Source organism: Leopardus geoffroyi, chromosome A2, assembly GCF_018350155.1.
Source record: "Leopardus geoffroyi isolate Oge1 chromosome A2, O.geoffroyi_Oge1_pat1.0, whole genome shotgun sequence".
NCBI classification, from domain to species: domain Eukaryota; kingdom Metazoa; phylum Chordata; class Mammalia; order Carnivora; family Felidae; genus Leopardus; species Leopardus geoffroyi.
Genome location: NC_059331.1, coordinates 155,850,100 through 155,870,840, shown reverse-complemented (window position 1 = coordinate 155,870,840; position 20,741 = coordinate 155,850,100). Strand labels below are relative to the sequence as shown.

General features: G+C 43.2%; 1 protein-coding gene across 1 annotated transcript; it reads left to right on the top strand.

Annotated features, from left to right (window-relative positions):
• The first annotated feature begins 574 nt into the window (after positions 1 to 574).
• Positions 575 to 11,847, top strand: MRPS33 (mitochondrial ribosomal protein S33). Its single transcript, XM_045495899.1, has 3 exons — positions 575 to 642; positions 6,287 to 6,528; positions 11,071 to 11,847. Exons 2-3 carry the CDS (start codon positions 6,314 to 6,316, stop codon positions 11,174 to 11,176), a joined length of 321 nt encoding a protein of 106 aa, XP_045351855.1. The 5' UTR covers positions 575 to 642; positions 6,287 to 6,313; the 3' UTR covers positions 11,177 to 11,847.
• Positions 11,848 to 20,741: the final 8,894 nt, after the last annotated feature.

The window sequence follows — 20,741 nt, the reverse complement described above, 5'->3', positions numbered from 1 at the left end:
CTCCTGCCTGAAGGGCCACTGGGGGAGATAAACAGGCAGCTCCAAATGGCGCCCTGATCTAGCAAAAGGTATCAAGAACGGCCCTCTTAGAGGTGTTACCAATCCACTATTAGAAAATGAGTAGGTAAGTGCAAGGAGAGGGGAATGGCATCGCCGATGGGCCAGAAAACCCTTCAGCCCCTAGTCAAGCAATGCCCTTGGAGCACATCAAGGCCTAAGCTGGATGAAAAAAAAGAGGAACGGAAAAAAGAAAGTGCATTTTATCCTCCACCACGCGGCACGCGCACGACCATTACTTTAGAGGTTTGGAGGGTTTGTAACTCTTTTCCAACAAAATACGGTTAGCGAACCTTGCAAGACTTCTCAGCAAAGCCAATCTTCTCCCTAAACCACCTCCAGTCCACACACCCGAGGCACTGCCCTCACTGCGCAGGTGCCAAGTAGGACCTCTGAGGCCTCCAAGAGAGAGCGCTAGTAGTTCCGGGTTTCACTAGGGCTCCCCTCTAGCCACAAGCTTCTGTTTCTCCACTGCTCTCCGTTGTAGAGTGGCGTCCGAGCTTAGAGCCCGGCCGGGGCGGGCCTTCCGGGAGAAGGGCGGGCCTTCTGGGAGAGGGGCCCGAGGGAGAGGAAGGTCGCGCGTAGGTAAGGCTGTCCGGGAGCTTTGGGGGGTTCCGTAAGTGTGCGATTCCGGCGATCGTGGGAGAGGTTTTGCGAGGGTCTCCAGCCTTGTAGAGTTGCCAAGAATAAGACGATTCTATTTCACTATTAACCAGCTCGGTGGTTTCACACCGTCCAACAGACAAGTTGGCCTTTTCCTGCGTAAATGGGGGAATTTACCAAACGAAGGACTCTAGCGTAGTTGCCTCTCTGACACAGTTACTGTCTTTCTGATTAGGTAGCGTGCAAGGCTCGGTTTGTCAGCTCATCTGGCGGTATTCTGTACCGTCACTTTGTGTGGGGATGCAGATTAATTTTGTTGCCAGTTGAAAGAAAAATATTTGCGGGACGCCTGGCTGGCTCATTCCGAAGAGCATGCGACTCTTGATCTTGGGCGTCTTGAGTTCCAGCCCCACCTTGGGTATGGAGATTAAAAAAAAAAAAAAAATACAAACTTAAAAAAACAAATTGGGGAATACCCTAAAGATACAAGCGTCCGCTGACTTGACACCTGCTTCCATCACAAGCAGGCGTGATCCAGTCATTTGCAGGGGGTTGGTGGCGTTTTTGTTGAACTGAATAAAGCGGACTGACGTTCAGAGCGTTCGTGTCCCTACGACCCGGTGACAGTCTGTACCAGGTTTTAAAAATAATAAAGCATCGTATTTAGTTTTGTGAAACACGTGTGAAGAACGTGTGTGGGTTCCCTGAGACCTGATGATTATTAGGGCAACCGCTGTGCCACGAGTTATGCGTGTCAGCCTCGAAACACATGAGGTAGTAACTTACTCAAGTGGTAGATGAGAAAACGGGAGGCAAAGGATACCTACTACTGCAGACACGAAATGGCCATCAAAGCTCAGAGGCAAAATTCCAAATGGTTTTTCTACTGCAAAGCTGGTGCTCTCCAGTAACCAGTGGTTTTGAGAAAATGATGAAAACTCTCCCCAGCAGAATTTACACACACACATTCAACATACGCTTTTAAAGTTCGACGGGATTCACCCCGCTAAGGGATACCCAGGTTAAGAACTCCTGTACTTCATCTGCCCTTTTCAAAGAAAAAAAAAAAAAAAAGCAAACCTAATCCCAAGCCAGTTATTGACCTTAATTTATTTTTTTATAAAATTTTTTTAGTGTTTATTTATATTTGAGAGAGACCGTACGCAATCAGGGGAGGGGCAGAGAGAGGAGACTGAATCTGAAGCAGGCTCCAGGCTCTGTTAGTAGCACAGAGCCTGATGTGGGGCTCGAACCCACTAGTCCTGAGATCCCGACCTGAGCTGAAGTGGGACGCTTAACCTACTGAGCCACCCAGGGTGCCCCCAAAACCTGAACTTTTAAATGCATCAAACCTATCAAAAAGATCAATGAAACTTGCCCCTTTATGCTAGAGTAAAAATACAGGAATTTTCTTGTGTGGGCTTAACATGTCTTGCTCCAGTACATTTGAACATATATATGTATATATATTTTTTTCCTTAGCATTTTCCACTCCAGTTAATTTTTCTTCATGGTACTGTTTACTTTAGATTTCATTTAAGGAAAAATGATGTTTTTAAGTTTTTAAGTGACTATTTTATACTTGCTGGAATGGCTTCATGCAAATAAAAATCTTGACCTGTAAGTTATTTGCCTTTTCCTTTATTGTCTTTAAAATAATCTTTTTATTTGTAACATAAAATTGAAAGATTCTGTAAGGAGGCATACTAGGATCCTAAAAAATCCTAAGGCTTTCCAGTCAAAAAAAAAGAAAGAAAATTTAAAGCCAGTAAAAAGTGACAATTTACCAGTCCTAGAACCAGTATTTATGGACAACAGAACTGTGTAGCTGTTTTAGCCTATGTTAAAAAAAAGAACAGCATACCAGGTCACCTGGGTGGCTCATTCAGTTAAGCCTCTGACTATTTTGGCTCAGGTCATGATCTCATGGTTCAGGAGTTCGAACCCCACATTGGGTTCTGTGCTGACAATATGGAGCCTACTTGGGATTCTCTCTCCCTCTCTCTGCTTCTCACCCGCCCCCCGGCTCGCTCGCTTTCACGGTCAAAGTAAATAAAACTTTTTTGAGAGAGAGAGAGGGCGCAAGTGAGTGAGGGGCAGATAGAATCCCATGAGGGGCAAAGAGAGGGGGGTTGAGGAGAGAGAAGCGGGGCTCACCCAAAGCAAGGCTTGTGTTGTTTTGTTTTTACCCAGAGTGGGTCTCGAGCTCACGCATTGTGGAACTCTAACCCATGAACCATGAGATCATCACCTGAGCCGAAATCTGATGCTTAAGGACTGAGCCACCAGGCGCCCATAAATAAATAAAGTTAAAACAAAACAGAGCGTACCAAGCTCCTATGCCATTCTTCATCAGAGACATATATCTGCTCTGTGGAAGGAGACTACAGAGCAGTAATTGATAATTGTTATAATCATTTTCCGTTTTCTTCTTTTTAGCAAATGGATCTTTATTTCTAGTAAGGGATTCAGGTTTGAAGAGGCTTATTCCCTTTCTCCATCATAAAAGTTTTAGGACTTGGATTTTGTGGTATAGCCGTGTCCCAGTGGATTCTAATGAGACTTCTTTGCCATTTATGTCTCCCAGTAATTTCCTACATTACAAAGTGGGCCTGGAGATAACTTAGTATCCTATGATGGCTTCAGTGATCACTCTCCTTAGAGGTCCCTTCCTCCTTGCTGCCTTTCACGTTACTGAGCTGCTGGTCCCCTCCCCTGCATTTCTCTGGCTGTCAGTTTTTGTAAGTGAGGATGTCATTCCAGGGAGATAGCGGTTTAACTGCATGAAGTGTGTAGCTCTTTTTTTAAGGTATCTCCTTTTTTGCATGGTTAAATGAGGACAAGGAATAGGAGCACCTGGCTGGCTCAGTCAGACCATGTGACTCTTGGTCTTGGCGTCGTGAGCATGAGTCCCACATCAGGTGTAAAGATTACCTAAAAATAAAATCTTAAAAAATAAATAGGGGCACCTGGGTGGCTTAGTTGGTTAAGCATCCAACTTCGGCTCAGGTCATGATCTCACGGTTCGTGAATTCCAGCCCCACATGGGGCTCTGCACTGACAGCGAGAAGCCTGCTTAGGATATTCTTTCTCTCTCTCTCTCTCTCTCTCTCTCTCTCCCTCCCTCCCTCCCTCCCCCCCTCCCTCTCCCCCCTTCTCTCTCTCTACCCCTCCCCTGTTCACACCAGTGTTTCAAAGATAAGCATTAAATAAGGACAAAGAATAAATAATTGTGTCTGATTAGATCATACGAGCACCAAACTTAAAAACACATTTAGATTTTTTTTTCTTTTTTTAAGTAACTATTTACTGTCACAGTCTTAGTTATTTCTCACAGTAGCCCCGCAAGCTTTGTTTTCCAAAAAGGAAACTCAGATTTAGAAAATAAGTAACGTTAAAATAACCCAGCTAATAAATGGTAGAGCCAGGATGCAAACCTAGGCCTCAGGACTCCATGCTGCATCTTCATTTAAAAATAAAGCGATGGGGGGGTGCGCCTGGACAGCTGTCGGTTACATACCAGTCTCTTGATTTAGGCTCAGGTCATGATCGCGTGGTTGGTGAGATTGAGCTCCACATAGGGCTGTTTGCTGACAGTGTGGAGCTTGCTTGGGATTCTCTGTCTCCCTCTCTCTCTGCCCCTCCCCTGCTCACCCTCTCTCCGAAATAAACATTAAAAAAAAAGAACTCTTTAAAAAAAGAAAAAAAGCAATGGAATTTGGAACATTATCTGTCTGAAAACATTGTAACAAAACAATAGTTCCCTGGCCATCAAATAATTGGTCGTGGAAATACTGTGCACTTGCAGAAGAAATTTATTCTAATGCCATAATAGCAGTTAAGCAAAACAAAGCAAAGGTGATTAAGAAACCGTTAGTTTTAGTTTTTTGTTTTTTTTTTAATCTGATGTTGAGAAAAAGATAACTTTAAAGAGGAAAGGTAAAGCATGCAAAGAAACTTTGTAGCCTCTGAAGACCACTATGGAGTCTGCAAGGCGTTAGAGGTTTACAGCACTGATTTATTACGATTTCATATTTATACATTGAACTGTTAATGCCTTTTTTCTCACTGATGAAAATATAACTTTACCCCTAACAAGCCAACCCAACCCAACCCACTCCCATCCACACAACTCTAAGAGTTGAGAGAGAAGTGACAGGAAATGGAAAAAGCAAGGTTTGCATGGGATCCCCAGGTTGGAGGGGCAGAGAAGAGACCCTAGATCCAATGGTTCTCCCATTGCTGGCCTTCAGATGGCACTATTGGCCCAGGTTTGCTTGGTTGGTGTTAACCGTTTGGTAACTGGTTTGAGATCCACATTCTGCAATTGTTTTGAGGTCAGCCTCTGCTCTTTCAATGGGTCTTGAAATGGACAAGAAAAATTCCTTAATTTAAACTGGTTTTGGGTTTTTTTTCTTTTCTTGCAAGTTATTTTGAAATTTACTGGGCACTATTCTTGTTTAGAGGGTGTTATTTTTTTTTTTTTTAAGATTTTACTTTATATTTTAAGTAAACTCCACATGCTTCATTGACTGAGCCAGCCAGGCCCTCTAGGAAATATTTTTGTTTTCTATATTTTTTCCCAATTGGTTTTTCAAGATAGGTTTATGCCTTTTTTCTGTTTGGATATCAGCTCCTTTTCACCCCCACCAGACTGTCCCCCAGGACAGTTTCTTAGCAAAGATTCTCCTCTCCAAATTTCACAGTAACTAACACCATCAGCCACCAGGAAGCTCTGCATCTGGTCTGGGATGGGATGGGACAGCTATTCTACCAGCAATGTTCTTGATTCTTAGGTATCGCCTATTAATTTTTGATATATATTAGCTGAAATCTCTTCATATTATGGATAGCATCCTTCTACCTCTTTCAACATTCGATGTCCTGTTTTCAGTTAATAAGAAGTTAACTGGCGTGCACTGAGGCAGAGTATATAAGACGGAAGAAAAGACAGATAACCTTATAACCTGTAAGTCCTTCCTTTCAGGAATAAAATGAATCTTAAGAGCCATTGGGTTTATTTCTATAAGACTACTGTCTCTGTTTTGTTTTTTTCCCCGAATGGCTCTCAGTCTCTAGGCAGAAGTCAATCCAGCAACCTAGAGGCTAAATGACCTCATAACTCATTAGCAGTTCTCAGAGCCATCTGGAGCCCGTGAGGAGAACAGTGTTCAAAGGGCTGATAATAAAGACAACAGGATAATTATTTCTCTGCCATGATTAAACCTTTCGATGGCAAGCAGTCAGCATTTTTATTCTGCAGATTGCTGAGGTGGGTGTTTTCTGAAGGTATAATAACAATGCTGTGGTAGGATAACTCATTTGCCTGTCCTCATCTAGCCTACAAACAGGTAAGCTGTCAGTAAATAACAAAACAGTTCACTGTAAAAAGTTCACTAGAGCAAGGTAATAGAATGGAAATCCCAAATGTAAAAATTAGAAATGTAAATAAAGCATGCAAAGGAAACAACCATTCGGACTGTGGACATTTCCCAACTCCAAGGCATGTCCTGTCGGCCACATGACATGCACGTGTGGCCTGCTGGTTTCATTTTCTAAAGTGCTCACTGGTTAATCTTAGAATTTCATACACTAACCTGTTGATGTTTCTTCTCATTTTCTGTAGGGACCCTTGCTCCTTGTTGCTCAGGAAATGTCTTCACTTTCAGAATATGCCTTGCGCATGAGTCGTCTCAGTGCCCGGCTCTTCGGTGAAGTTGCCAGGCCCACTGATTCCAAATCCATGAAAGTGGTGAAGCTCTTCAGTGAGCAACCGTTAGCCAAGAGGAAGGAGACTTACGACTGGTATCCAAATCACAACACTTACTTCGCACTCATGGGGACGCTACGTTTTCTTGGCCTCTATAGGTAATGGCAAAAAAGCACAAAGAGTAACTTGTAAGAGATTATTCTAGGAGATCAGAAAAGGAAAAAGTTAGTTTTTTTATCCTAATAGTTTTTTGGCTCTTATAAAAGTGCCCAGGTTGTTCAAAAGGCACAGTTTTGGGGGGAAAGGATTTTAAAATACTCGACAATGGTCACACCAGAAAAAAAAAAAAAAAAGGAAACATGCACTTAGTGGAAGACATATTTTATTTTATTTTTTTTTTTTAATTTTTTTTTCAACGTTTATTTATTTTTGGGACAGAGAGAGACAAAGCATGAACGGGGGAGGGGCAGAGAGAGAGGGAGACACAGAATCGGAAACAGGCTCCAGGCTCCGAGCCATCAGCCCAGAGCCGGACGCGGGGCTCGAACTCACGGACCGCAAGATCGTGACCTGGCTGAAGTCGGACGCTCAACGACTGCGCCACCCAGGCGCCCCAGTGGAAGACATATTTTAATTATGTCTAAACCTGGACAAACTGACTGGATATTGAGCTACAGAGATGTTTAATTATTAATTTAAGAGCACTTTAAAGGGATGCAGAGGAAAACTGATGCAAATTCTGCAGAAGAACCCCCCCCATCCCCGCCCCCACAGGCCGCCAGAGCTGCAGGTTCTGATTGGTCAGATGAAGAGAGGCCCTGCCTGCAGCCGATCCCCTTCCTGGCGAGTTTATGGGAGCCTTCTTTCTTAACTAGTGACAGTTTTTTTGCAGTTCTTATTTCCTTCTACCTTCTTCTGGCATTTAAAAAAAATGTTTTTAGTGTTTATTTTTGAGAGAGGGAGAGATGGGGCGCCTGGGTGGCGCAGTTGGTTAAGCGTCCGACTTCAGCCAGGTCACGATCTCACGGTCAGTGAGTTCGAGCCCCGCGTCAGGCTCTGGGCTGATGGCTCAGAGCCTGGAGCCTGTTTCCGATTCTGTGTCTCCCTCTCTCTCTCTCTGCCCCTACCCCGTTCATGCTCTTTCTCTCTCTGTCCCAAAAATAAATAAACGTTGAGAGAGGGAGAGAGCACGCATGAGTGGGGGAAGGGCAGGGAGAGGGAGACAGGATCCAAAGCGGGCTTCTTTGGACCACAGAGCCCGATGCAGGGCTCGAACCCACAAACTGCAAGATCTTGACCTGAGCTGACGTCAGATGCTTAAGTGACAGAGCCACCCAGGTGCCCCCTTTTCTAATGTTTATTTATTTTTGGCATTTTTAGTTTGTACCCTTTTTGATATATTAATTTGATCTAAAAAAAAGTTGTAGTTCACCTTTAAGAGTAATATGTGGATTGCACAGGCTCTTAGTACCATGTGTTCCATGTTTGTGTATGTATAGGTACTTGGGACTATGTATTGCTCTAGAAAGAAAAGAGATCAAATGCCTATGTGATCATTTTCTTTAAAAGAGAGCCTTAGGGGCGCCTGGGTGGCTCAGTTGGTTAAGCGGCCGACTTCGGCTCAGGTCATGATCTCGCGGTCCGTGAGTTCAAGCCCGGCATCGGGCTCTGTGCTGACCGCTCAGAGCCTGGAGCCTGTTTCAGATTCTGTGTCTCCCTCTCTCTGACCCTCCCCCATTCATGCTCTGTCTCTCTCTGTCTCAAAAAAAATAAATAAACGTTAAAAAAAATAATTAAAAAAAAAAAGAAAACACAAAAAAATATATTTAAAAAATAAATAAATAAATAAAAGAGAGCCTTAATACCAAGCTAATACATGCTCATTATAAAAGAATTCAAACAGTGTGTAATTGTGTAAAGTTAAAATCTACCTTTTTTTCATGCTTATTTATTTTGAGAGACACGGAGCAGGGGAGGGGCAGAGAGAGAAGGGGGGAGAGAGAGAAAGAGAGAGAGAGAGAGAGAGAGAAAGAGAGAGAGAGAGAGAATATGAATCCCAAGCAGGCTCTGTGCTGTTAGCACAGAGCCCTACTCGGAGCTTGATCTCATGAATCGTGAGATCATGACCTAAGCTGAAATCAAGAGTCAGATGCTTAACTAAGTCACCCAGGCCCCCCCCCCCCCACCTTTTTTTTAATGTAAAATAAATCTACTTTTTGGAGTGCCTGGCTGGCTCAGTCAGAGCATGTGATTCTTCATCTTGGGGGTCATAAGTTTGAGCCCCATGTTGGGTGTAGAGATTACCTAAAAGTAAAATCTTTTAAAAATAAATAAATCTACTCTTTAAGAAAATCTAATATGTTTTAATTGCACATGTCTTAGGGCAGCAGTACAAAAGTTAATTTGGGACTATTTAATACAATAAAATTAATAATTCATTCCAGGTAATTAAAATTTGGTACACTCATCTATACAACAGAAATATTTTTAAGTATCTTTCATGCATAGACACTAAGATAGGCACTAGAGGAACAGCAGTGAACAAAACAGAATAGATTTTCTTAGTTAATATATTAAGAGAGATTATAATCCATGACACATTCTGAATTTCTGGAATTGCTCTGGGGCTTTCTCCCTTGCTATTAGTCTGGGCTCAGAAAATAAAAATTGTATTGTGACCCAAAATAAAATATCACTGGAAGGCAGATCTCCTGAGTAGAAAATTATAATCCATAACAAAGTCATATTCAGCTAATTTAATTTACCTTTTTGGTGCCACTGTACATTTGTTTGAAAAATAAAACCTTGACTATCTTTGGGGATAGGGAAAAAATACTTAGTGGTTAGTTATCTGTGGAAAAGCACAATTCTTTTCATGTATTTGGTCACTGGTTATGGTAAATGGTGCCTCTAATGGAAGACCTCCTGTGGCATCAGGCAGGATGAAACTAGACAATCTTCAATAAAGAAAATATTGCTCAAAGGCCTACAAACAAGGGAGGGACGCACAGGTTCTCATAAACACTGACTCATTCAGTGACACAGGTGCTTGGGCTGTATCATCACAGAGACAAAGACCCCTGCCTTTGGAGCCTTCCTTCTGGCTGAGGGTTGGCGGGAGTGGAGCAGGGAGGGAAGAAGAGGAGAACAGATGTAGCGGATATGCTACACAGCTGAGTGTGCCGTGGGGGGAAAAATAGTAAAGCCGCCTGAGCAGGATCAAGAATGCTGACAGGGCACGTGGTGGGTGGGGAAAGGATGGGTCACAGTATTAAACAGGACAGTCAAGGTCAGCCTCTTTGAGAAGATGAGGTCTAAGCAGAGACTTAAAGGTAGTGAGTAAGTCAAGTGGGACCTAGGAAAGAACTTTCCAGGCAGAGCAAAGGCCCTGAGGTTGGAGTGTACCTGGTATGTTCCAGGGGTAGCACGGGCTATGAGAGAGCGGTAGGGCCACAGGCAGATCATGAAGGGTTCTGAGGGCCATGACAAGGTCTTGGCTTTTACTCTGGGTGAAATGGGGAACCGTTCATAGGCCTGTGAACAGAGGAATGGAGTTTTAAGAAAACTTTTTTGAGTTTTAGAGTTTTGAAGAATTACTCTGGCTGCTCTATTGAGAATAGATTATTGGAGGGCAATCATAGTGAATTCCAAATAGCTCAGTTGTGTCCATCCTGTTCATGGAATGAAACTGTGTACCCTAGAAAACCAGTCTATTTTAAACCACCTAAGGAGTGAAAAATTGGGCCCAGCAACCCCTCCCCCCCATATTTAATTCATATGCCATTATTATCCACTCTTTACAGATGTGGTACAGAGAGGGAAAAGTCACTTATCCAAAGGCATACAGCTACTAAATGTTAGATGGAGCCGTGATTTAAACCCAGGTTGAAATGGATTCCAGGGGCACCTGGGTGACTCAGTCAGTTGATTGCCCAACTCTTGATTTTGGCTCATGTCATGATCCCACAGTTCATGGGATCGAGCTGCTTGGGATTCTCTCTCTCAACCCCTTTCCAACTTAGGCGCACAAGCTCACGCATGCTCTCTCTCTCTCTCTCTCAATAAATAAACTTTATAAAGAAAAGAAATGGGTTCTAGAACTTACATATTAAAAGGTATTTGATCTTAGAATGCAGACATTTTTCTAGAGTATAGGCCATCTTACACCCCATCCACATGTCCAAACAGCCCTGGCTTCTTGATCTCTAAATCTGTCTGTTGACTTGGCTTCCTTCTGCCTGAGCCTTTCCCCAGCAGCCTTTTCATGTGAATCATCCACGGCCATGAAGGCAGCTTCCTCCAGACCTCTTCTCCTTGTAGGACGTACTGGTTCCTGCGGCTCTCAGCGTCTCTGTGTAGCTATTGAAGCTCAAACCCACTTTCTGCTTCCCTCTGTTCAGTCTTAGTGTTACAGGGAAATTTGGGGTAATTATTAGCACTGTATCATAGTTGCATAGGTTTATATGGGCTGGCCTGGGAATTTAACTGTCGCTTATGGGGACACTGTGACTCAGAAGTGAACTTCTGGAACACAACTCATGTATACACTGGGGACTCCCTGTCCTTTCTGTTCACCAGGCTGAGCACGTGCCCTGTAGAAGACAAGGACCGATAACCACAACAGCCTAAGGGAAGAGTGCTACATTGGTGTGCTTTTCCACTCAGATACAAATACTGGCTCTTTTTCTTTCTCCACTCAGAGATGAGCATCAGGACTTCAAGGATGAGCAGATGCGTCTAAAGAAGCTTCGTGGCAAAGGGAAACCAAGGAAAGGAGAAGGGAAAAGAGCAGCAAGAAAGAAATAGTGTTGGTCCATCAGGAGAAAAAAACTTCTTTCTCAGCAACTGGCAGCAGAAGAAGGTGTATTCATCTTTCCACATCTTGGAGGAGTGGGAGCTTCCTAAACTGAAGATTATTTGGAAGAACACAATCATTTCTGTGTTGAAGTCCAATCCAGTTGAATTGTGACTGGTTTCTGGGACATGTTATAATTCTGCAAAGCTGTTTTGGCCTTGGTTTTTTACTCAGATGTTTACCTCTTTCTCTAAAGAAATGATTGAAGAAGGACTCATTTGGGGTGGAAATGGGATGTTGAGAGCACGGGGACAAACTCATTCGATGAGCATCCTTTAGTGTCCTCAGTATCCCTTCTTGCTTCCCCCACTGCACCAGCCCTGAACTCCTCCACCCCTCTGACCGCTCAGCCACCGTCTCCACCACCAAGCTCATCAACTTTAGGTACCTCTCCACCTATTCCTTGGAGACTATCTAATAAGATAGATTTGTGGGACACAGCTGTACCTGCTGAGAGAGTACTGAGTACCTGCTGTATACAATGTACTGGGGCCCTGGTAATACCATGGTTAGCAATAGAAAACTGTCCCTACCTTGTAGAACTTTCAGGCTTGTGGGGAAGACTAAATATTGTATCATTACACAAATGAAATTGTATTAAATGCTACAAAGGAAAAATCCAGACTTCTGCGACAGTGTGGATCAATGGATGGCTCAATCCAGAGATAGCAAGAGGCCCAAACTTCATGTAGTTTCAAGAAGGCCTCTCTAGGCACTCCTGGGTGGCTCAGTTGATCAAGCATCTAACTCCTGATTTCAGCTCGGGTCATGGTTCATGAGTTTGAGCCCCACATCGGGCTCCATGCTGACAGTACAGAGCCTGCTTGAGATTCTCTCTCTCTGCCCCTCCCCCCATCTGTCTTTCAAAATAAATAAATAAACTTAAAACAAAAAAAAGGCCTCCTTAAAGAGGCCTTGATCTCGGGGTCATGAGTTCAAGCCCCACGTGTGGTGTAGAGTTTACTTAAAAATTAAAAAAAAAATGGGATGCCTGGGTGGCTCGGTTGAATGTCCGACTCTTGATTTTGGCTTAGGTCATGATTCCAGGGTCATGGGATCAAGCCCCATGTTGGGTTCTGTGCTGACCATGGAGCCTTCTTAAGATTCTCTCTCTCCCTTTTTCTCTCTGCCCCTCCCTGCATGCTATGTCTCACTCTAAAATTAAAAAATTTTATGGGGCGCCTGGGTGGCTCGGTTGAGCATCCGACTTTGGCTCAGGTCATGATCTCACGGTTTGTGGTTCAAGCCCTGTGGTTCAAGCTCTATGCTAACAGCTCAGGGCCTGGAGCCTGCTTCAGATTCTGTGTCTCACTCTCTCTCTGCCCCTCCCCCACTCATGCTCTGTCTCTCTCTCTCTCTCAAAAATGAATGAACACTACAAAAAAATCTTTTTTAATTTAAAAAGAAAAAATGATGGGAAAAGTGTGTGAGGCACAGAGAACTCTATTGCAAATCCCTAAGGTAGGAAGAAAGTGTCCTGTTCATGGAGTGGAAAAAAGGTCACAGACTGTATAGGTTTCATAAGGAAACAAGAGGCCAGACCATGAAGGGCTTTGCAAGTTCTGTACAAAAACTTGGAGTTCACCAATGCAGTGAGTGTGTAAGGTGTTATTTCTTTGAGAAAGGAGTAGCTAGCTGCTCATTTTACTGTATTCTAGCAGTGAGGTTCCAAAGAGGTGGTGAGGCCTCTCTGATTTTTTTTTCAACTTCCAAAAATCTAACGTCTAGTAAATTTTTTGAAGTACTTTTTCTTTTCTGTTGTAAAATTTACCATATTAACCACTTTTTAAAAATTTGTTTTAATGTTTATTTTTGAATGACAGAGACAGAGTGAGTGGAGGAGGGGCAGAGAGAGGGAGACACAGAATCCGAAGCAGGCTCCAGGCTCCGAGCTGTCAGCACAGAGCCCAACACGGGGCTTGAACTCACGAACTGTGAGATCATGACCTGAGCCAAAGTTGGAAGCCTAACCGACTAAGCCACCCAAGCACCCCCCATATTAACCACTTTTAAGTATACAATACAGTAGCTTTAACTAGATGCACACTGTCCAGCTAAAAGACTTTTTAAGGGCGTTTTTGCCTCTCTCTGGAAAAGAGCAAAGTATCCGCAAGAGTACATATAGCAGCTACTGAAGCTATGACTGACTTTCCCTGCAGCATCAGAAGTCCTGGCAATAACTTCCCTGCAAATAATTCCTGAATCAGTAAGAATCCCATCCCATGTCTCAGATAAATTATATTTTTAAAGATACATGATCCAGATGGTATGGCTGGGGCCCATATTATAGCTTTAAAAACTACTTAAAGTTGGGTAATTTGTGTCTCATTTCATCAGGGGACTGAGAATCTATTCATTTAGAATTCTCTGAGCACTTGCCCTGTGCCTGCCACGTGCTAGTTGTGGAGGACACAGACTCAGTCCGTAAGGTTGTATGAATGACAGTTGTGTGATCCCGGGGATTTGCTCAGAAAAGTGTACACTTTCTGTAATTCTTGGCCAGTGCAGCTGAGCCAGGTGGGTGGAAGATTACCCCAGGATGCCGGGCTGAGAAACAGGCTCTCAGCCTGAACACGGTGTAGAACAACCCAGTGGCTGTTTCGAATGAGGCCATCTCCAACTTGTGGAGAAGGCCTGAATGTAAGGGGAGCTTAAAAGAATTAGCATGGTATTTTAAAGAGAGACCACATCAGATACCAATAGCTGACCTGAGTCGGAAACAAGCAAAGGATCTGGGTGTTGGTTTGCTGATGGCCCCTGAACCTACAAAGAGCCTTAGCAGTGGTTGATAGGTTTGTAAGTGACTCAGCAGTAGGCTAGTATGCCACTGCTCCATGCTGAAAATCCAAAACTATACCTAAAATTTACTTGCACATAAGCTGTACCCTGAAACCCATCTGACACAGTAAATGCTACCTGACTTAAAACAGCCTGTACTGAACATGGTGGACAGATAGGACGTAGAGGATAAAAGGGAAGGGGTAATTCTTGATGCCATAAAACAACACATTTCAGGACACCGGCAACTGTGGTTTAAGACAAGGACAAAGTGCAATCGGAAAAAACTCTTTAACTGCAGGTGTAGGCTAGACAGATGTTTAACTGGACCTCTCTGGCCAAGACCAAGACTTTTGTGTTTTCCCTCCAATGTTTGGTATTCTGTGTGCATGAAGGATTTTGCCCTTGATTTCACTATGGCACGGTAAACCAGATTGGGCTTGGGATTCAGAAGTCATGGATTGTGGATGCAGTCCTCCTTACAGGCTTTGTGACCTTAAGTCACATTCTCTGAACCTCCTTCCATCTCTAAAATCATAGTGATGCTTCACTAGATTCATGAAATATTAAGATTTGTGAAAAGTACCATGTGAGTTGTAAAACAGGAATCCAATGTTTTCACATACAGCTCTTTGTGTGACTAGCGAGAATTATTACATCTTACCAATAAATTTTTCCGAGGTAGTGTTGACAAATATATGCTAAAAATATAAAATTCTCTACATTTACATGCAACACGACAGGTTCGGGAAGCAGTAGGTGGGAGATGCATTTTATTATTTATGTGATCATGAAACTCATTTTTTAAAAAGCATCATGTACATGTGTGTATGTATATCTAAATGTGCATAAGCGTATAAACAGGATGCTTTTACTTGTTAAGCACCTTCTGGAAAAGACTAAGTCAAAATTAAAAATTCCTCCCTGTTCACCCTTTCCTTTTTTCCTCACACATTTCCCCCAAAGCTTCTAAGTGCCTAATTTTACAGATTTACAGGCAGGAACAAACTTCAAAGGAAATAGAGGGAAATGTCTCTTAAACTGCCAACTCTGTCTTCATTGTCCTTTTTCTTAAGTACTCATTTTAAGTTCAAAAGAAAGCATTTAAAAAAAAAAAAAAGAATCAATAAAACAAACAGTAAAACATTCAAGAAGACTTAGAAAAACAGGGAAATACAGTAAAGCCCTGGGTATTAAGAACTAAAAACCAGTAAAACATCATGCTGAACTTAAAACTGAAATGTTTTTCTTTGGCTTTTTTCTTTTTTGAGAGAGAGAGGAAGAGAGAACACAAGTAGGGGAGGGGCAGGAAGAGAGGGAGGGAGAGAGAGAGAGAATTGCAGGCAGGGTTCATGATGAGCCCAATGCAGGGCTCGATCTCATGACTGTGAGATCATGACCTGAGCTAAAAATCAAGAGTCAGATGCTCAACCAACCGAACCATCCAGGTGCCCCTGAGATGTTTTTTAAATGATACCATGACAGCAAAAGAGGAGGATCATGAGACTAGGGTGAGTACTTGTCAAAGGAACTACCCAGATGCAGTTTTTTAACTTAATTGGACGTCTGGCGATATTATAAGTTCATGTCAAAGTAGAAACCAAAACTAAACCAGCGTAGATCCTAAGGCCTTTTTCATTCCACTTAAATGTGTTTTTTGAGACAGAGAATAGATTCATTTTTGGAGAACCCTCTGTGCCTATTACAGAAAATATGAGCTCCTTATTAACAATCTAAAATGGTGCTAAGTGCAAAATATCTTCCCAAAAGACCCACAAAACTACTAACCGACCCACTGAGTTTAGCATAAAAACAACATTCTAAACAAATTAAAAGTCTTAGGACACATGTCAAATCTAAAAGACTGAGTATATCTAGCATGAGAACTGACAAGTTCATTAAGCACCAAATTAAATATAAATTGTTAATAAAGTTAAAGATAGAGATCAATGCAGTCCAGTCATCCAGAATGACTTCACAATCAGTGAAAGCAATGAATGCAAGTTATGTCAACATTTTTGGAGCACTTACCCCACACCTGGCTTTGCATTTTATAGGCCTTATGTAACGCCAGCATAAGTAGTCCCATTTTACAGCTGAGGAAACGGAGGCTTAGATCTTGTGCCCAGGATCACACAGTTCTAAGTGTCTAGACTGAGGTTTAAATCCAAGCCACCTGACTTCAAAGCCTATACCACCAATCACCACACTGTTACAAGTAGGATCATCCCACGCAGAGAGGGGGTTACAGCAAATAGTGTGTGCAAAGACCCACAGACAGAATTCTGGTGGGCAAGAGCTATAATGAGCGTGGCCTTGCAACTTCAGAGCCATGACTTCATGAGCCCTGAAGTTCCCCGTGTCCTTTTATGACCCGACAATGCAGCACTGACCTCTCTGAGTCTGAACGGTATTGTAACAATAACTACCATTTGTCCAATGCTTCCCTATTTGCTGGGAACTGTGCGTAGCTCTGTAAGCTATACCACTTAATTCCTCCAACAACCCTTTGAGGTATTACCTTTGCCGTTTTGTAGGTGAACTTAAGTTTAGCACCGTGGTTCTCAACTGTGGCTGTGCATCAGAATCACCTGGGGGAGGTTAGAACGCTGTGCCTGGTTCCACTCCAGACCAACCGAAGGCGGGGGAGGGAGAAAAGTAAGTTCAGCTTTGATAATTTTGAAAAGCTCCTCGGGTGGCTCTACTGTACGATGGAGGTTAAGAATCCCTGGTTTAGAGCAGTGTTTCTCAAGCTTTGGTATTTAGCAGTAATCCAGAGGGCTTGTTAAACACGGATGGCTGGGCCCCACCCACAGAGTTCCTTATTCAGGAAGCCTCAGTGGGGCCCAAGAATCTGCATTTGTAATAAGTTCCCAGGTGCTACTGGTCTAGGGCCACGCTTTGAGAACCATTCGTTTAAAGTCGTCTCTTTGTGTGTGCATTTTGCCTACTCTAGTAGCAAAGACAGGTGGAAATTGCTGGCTGCTTAGCATCAGCTCCAGCCAGGAATGACTTCTGGGTCCTCTGGTCAGTAGGTGGTACTGACCCAGAATGGAGCCAGACTGGGGCCTGGGCAACTGGTTTGACAGGTGGTGAGTCCTGAAGGAGTAGGAAGGGCTAGGTCACCCTGGGACTTCGGCCACTTGATAGGTCAGCCAGGGACCACTGAGGGGGGCTGGTGGGCATAGTGCAGGGGAAGCCAAGTCCTCAGGCAGAGAGCAGGTACCACATGGTGTGCAGGAAACCAGGAGCAATGTGACCCCCTGAGAGAGAAAGGCCGACAGCAGACAGCAGCCGTCAGTGCGGTAAGGGGAGCTCCAGGGGAATGAGGAGTTCCGTGGCTACAGAGGCCAGGTAACAACCCTTGCTTATCACACTCCATTCACAGGTAGTTACATTCTTGGTGGAAAGGCTAGATGGAGCTGACAATAAAGTCAGGGTGGCAAAGTCACTGCCATGTGAAAATGAAAAGTAGATATAACCTGTTAGGATTCAGTAAAGGGGAAGTAACAATTAACTCACGTTAACTCTGTACGCAGCCATTTAGAAATACATGTAGAATGTAAAAATTGGGATTGTCTATTCAATGTTTTCTTTGCACGCTTTCCCTTTCTTTAGCCTTTACTCTTAGCTTTTGGTAGGAGACTAGCGGGAGTAAATACATGACTGTCTTTCCCAGTGACACAAGACCTACACTTGTCAGTCAGTGTGACTCCATTAAGACAGTAAGGCTCAGAGGATGGGCTCAGCCGGCCTGCAGCTGAATCATCACCAGAGACTTCTCTGAGTCAGCAGGCAGGGATGCAGCCTAGGCACCTGCATTTCCAACAAGTCCTTCCAGGTGATTAATATGCAATCTAAATTCTGATGGAACCCTTGAAAACCAGAAGATAAACGCTGGTTCCACGACAACCTAGTGAGCCACAAGATGGAGGCATCCAGATGACCCTGTGCTTGTCAATGTAGCAACACATGTCTTGAATCGACCGTGAATTGTAATATCTTCATCACCAACCTCCTTCAGCTTCTGATTTTAAAATTCTCTCCAGCAAGCTCACATGTCTGATTTTATTCTTAGGGAGTCCTTGGCGCTAATAATTGCTTATCATTCTATAATGATCTAGGATGATCTTACCTCTACAGTGGTCTTTGCGGGGGCATGTTCAAGGTTACAGAGGGAGCAAGGATACTGCAATCCCTGGATGCTCAATTCCAGGCTTGTGGGCTGTTCCAGACCATCTGTGCAGGTTGTAAACTTCATCACAGAAAGGAAAGCATAATCAGAATTATTCTTCTTGTGAAAAATAATCACTTGATCTTTCCTCCTCTTTTATAGGTCTTATAAAGTCTCCCACTGCATTTCACAACCAGCATAAGAGCAGGGAAGATTAAAGCGAAGAGAAGCTCAGTGATCTCATTTGGAGATCACAGTCTGTCTAGTTAGCACAACAGGTGGGCCTCCAGTGTTTTTGCCACATGGCAAAACCAGGCAGGCACCAGCTCCCCAAGGAGGGAAGGGTGACTGGGTGACGCGAAATAGGGAAAAAAGAAAATTAAGACCACCCTAAAACATTATTCATTGTCAAGTGTTTTGCAAAGAACAAGTATTATTTCAATGACAAAAAAAAAAAAACACATTATTTTTTAGAAAGAACATTGTCATGAGATCCTAACAGCTTGCCAACTGATGCAGCTATTTTCTTACTAAAAAGGAAGCACCTGAGAAAGCATCAAACTAACTCAAAATGGTCATTTGGGTTATGTTTTTCTAATTGTTATTATTCTTCAGGAACCCAAATCAATTGAAAAATGTGTGCAAACCCCATGAGTCCTGCCTTCCTGTTTATCTCCCACCAAAGACCCTCAGACTAAGGAGTTCCCCACGGCCCTGCTGCCTTGATCCACAGCAACTGACCAGGCCTGCCTGAACCCCCCTCTCTTCCCTTTCCTGCAGTGCTTGCTCCTGCGTCACCTGAACAGGTGACCCCCAGGATGAGTCACCCTCATTTACACCCCTGGCTGGTTCAGGTACAATGAAGAATCTGTTTCTGAAATGCCAAAGTCTCAAAAAGAGAGGCTTCTAATACTTTGTATTAACTGCTCCTGGCCAGAGACAGATTTGTGCTTGCCAGCTTGCTCTAAGGTTGTGCCAACTGGCGGGCTCAGCCGAAATAGACAACAGTTTACAGTGTCTGAGCCTTTTTACTGGAAGTGTGCTGCCAGGACCCCCTGGGAGCTTGTTAGAAATGCACAACTGCAGGCCCTCCCCAAACCTTCTGAATCAGGATCTGCATATTAACAAGATCCCCAGGTGGTTTCTATGCACCTGAGAGCTGGAGAAGCTTTAAGGTTTAGACTTGTATTAACCTTCAGAGTTTTCAGCAGTCCCAGGGACCCAAATACAGTCTTCCTGCCTTTACTCATGCAGTCCATCCTCTCTGCCTGGAAATGTCTTCCATAGCAGTTCATCATCCTGGCCAACTCCTACTTATTTTTCAAGGCCCGACCCAAAGATCACATCCCCATTGAAACCCTCCTGATACCCGGAGGGAGTCAAAACTAATCATTCCCTCTTCTGTGTTTCCTTGATATATTACATCTATTATATTCAGTGTATACTAATATTATAGAGTTTTCATGCCATATTATATTTATATGCTCACATGTCCGTGTCCCCCATAAGAATGTGAGTTCCTCAAGGACAAATAACACACTTTATTCATCTATGTTCCCTAGCACCCAGCCCAGGGCTTGAAACAGAGTCTCAGTAAAGGTGTCATGAAAACTACCTTTGGGGGCATCTGCGTGGCTCAGATGGTGGAGCATCCGACACTTGGTCTTGGCTCAAGTCATGATCTTATGGTTCATGAGATCGAGCCCTGCATCAGGCTCTGGCTGACAGCCGGAGCCTGCTTAGGATTCTCTATCTCCCTCTCTGCCTGCCCCCCATTCTCTCAAAACAAATTTTAAAAAAGAAAAGAAAAATAGCTCTAACTACCAAATTAAAAAACACACACACACACTACCGTTTGATCTTTTCTTTCATTGTTTGAGTCAGGTAATAGTAAAATCTTACTCCGCTACTTGAAAATTTTCCCATTATAATTTTGTATCCTTTAAAAACCTTTCTTACATCTTTGATAGCTGATTTACAGTGACTATTCAAAAACATTTCCATTGGCCTGGAAACAACCTCTGAGCCTACATTTCATTGGGACAATGATTTCTGCCCCCTTTCCCTTGCACACACCCCTCTCCCACAAGGTAACATATCCGTTGTTGAAAAGCCAACTTAGAGCAGATATTTTTAGTGGGGATGGGAGGTGGTATAGTAAAAGGAATTATTTTATTTCCTCATTTCTATTAAGCCTGTCTTGGTAGCTCTAATATTTTCTTGCAAATATATAACTGATAATATTAAATAAATCAGTTGTGAGTGAAAGGCAAGAAAACAGTAAAGAAAGTAGAAAATAAGTAGTGATCCAAGAGTCCCAATAATTAATAGCTGTGTTAAGACAAACACACCAGAAAACATGCAGGTAATTATGGGGCATTTACAGAGTTGGCATAACCCCTCAGGTTAACAATGAACTCTTGAAAGGCTGTATGTAGTCATGCACCAGCCTGCATGAGATAACACACAGCCTGAGATGTTCACTGGGAATATACAATGAGCAATTATCACTGCTCAGTGCTAGTCAGCAGTGCACAGCTATAAACTGCTCATCACCCATAAGA

Bases quoted from the DNA above. Each gene is read 5' to 3' on its own strand.
- MRPS33 (XM_045495899.1), top strand. From the start codon at position 6,314: ATGTCTTCACTTTCAGAATATGCCTTGCGCATGAGTCGTCTCAGTGCC. The intron at 6,529-11,070 runs GTAATGGCAAAA...TTCTCCACTCAG, and splicing joins CGTTTTCTTGGCCTCTATAG to AGATGAGCATCAGGACTTCA.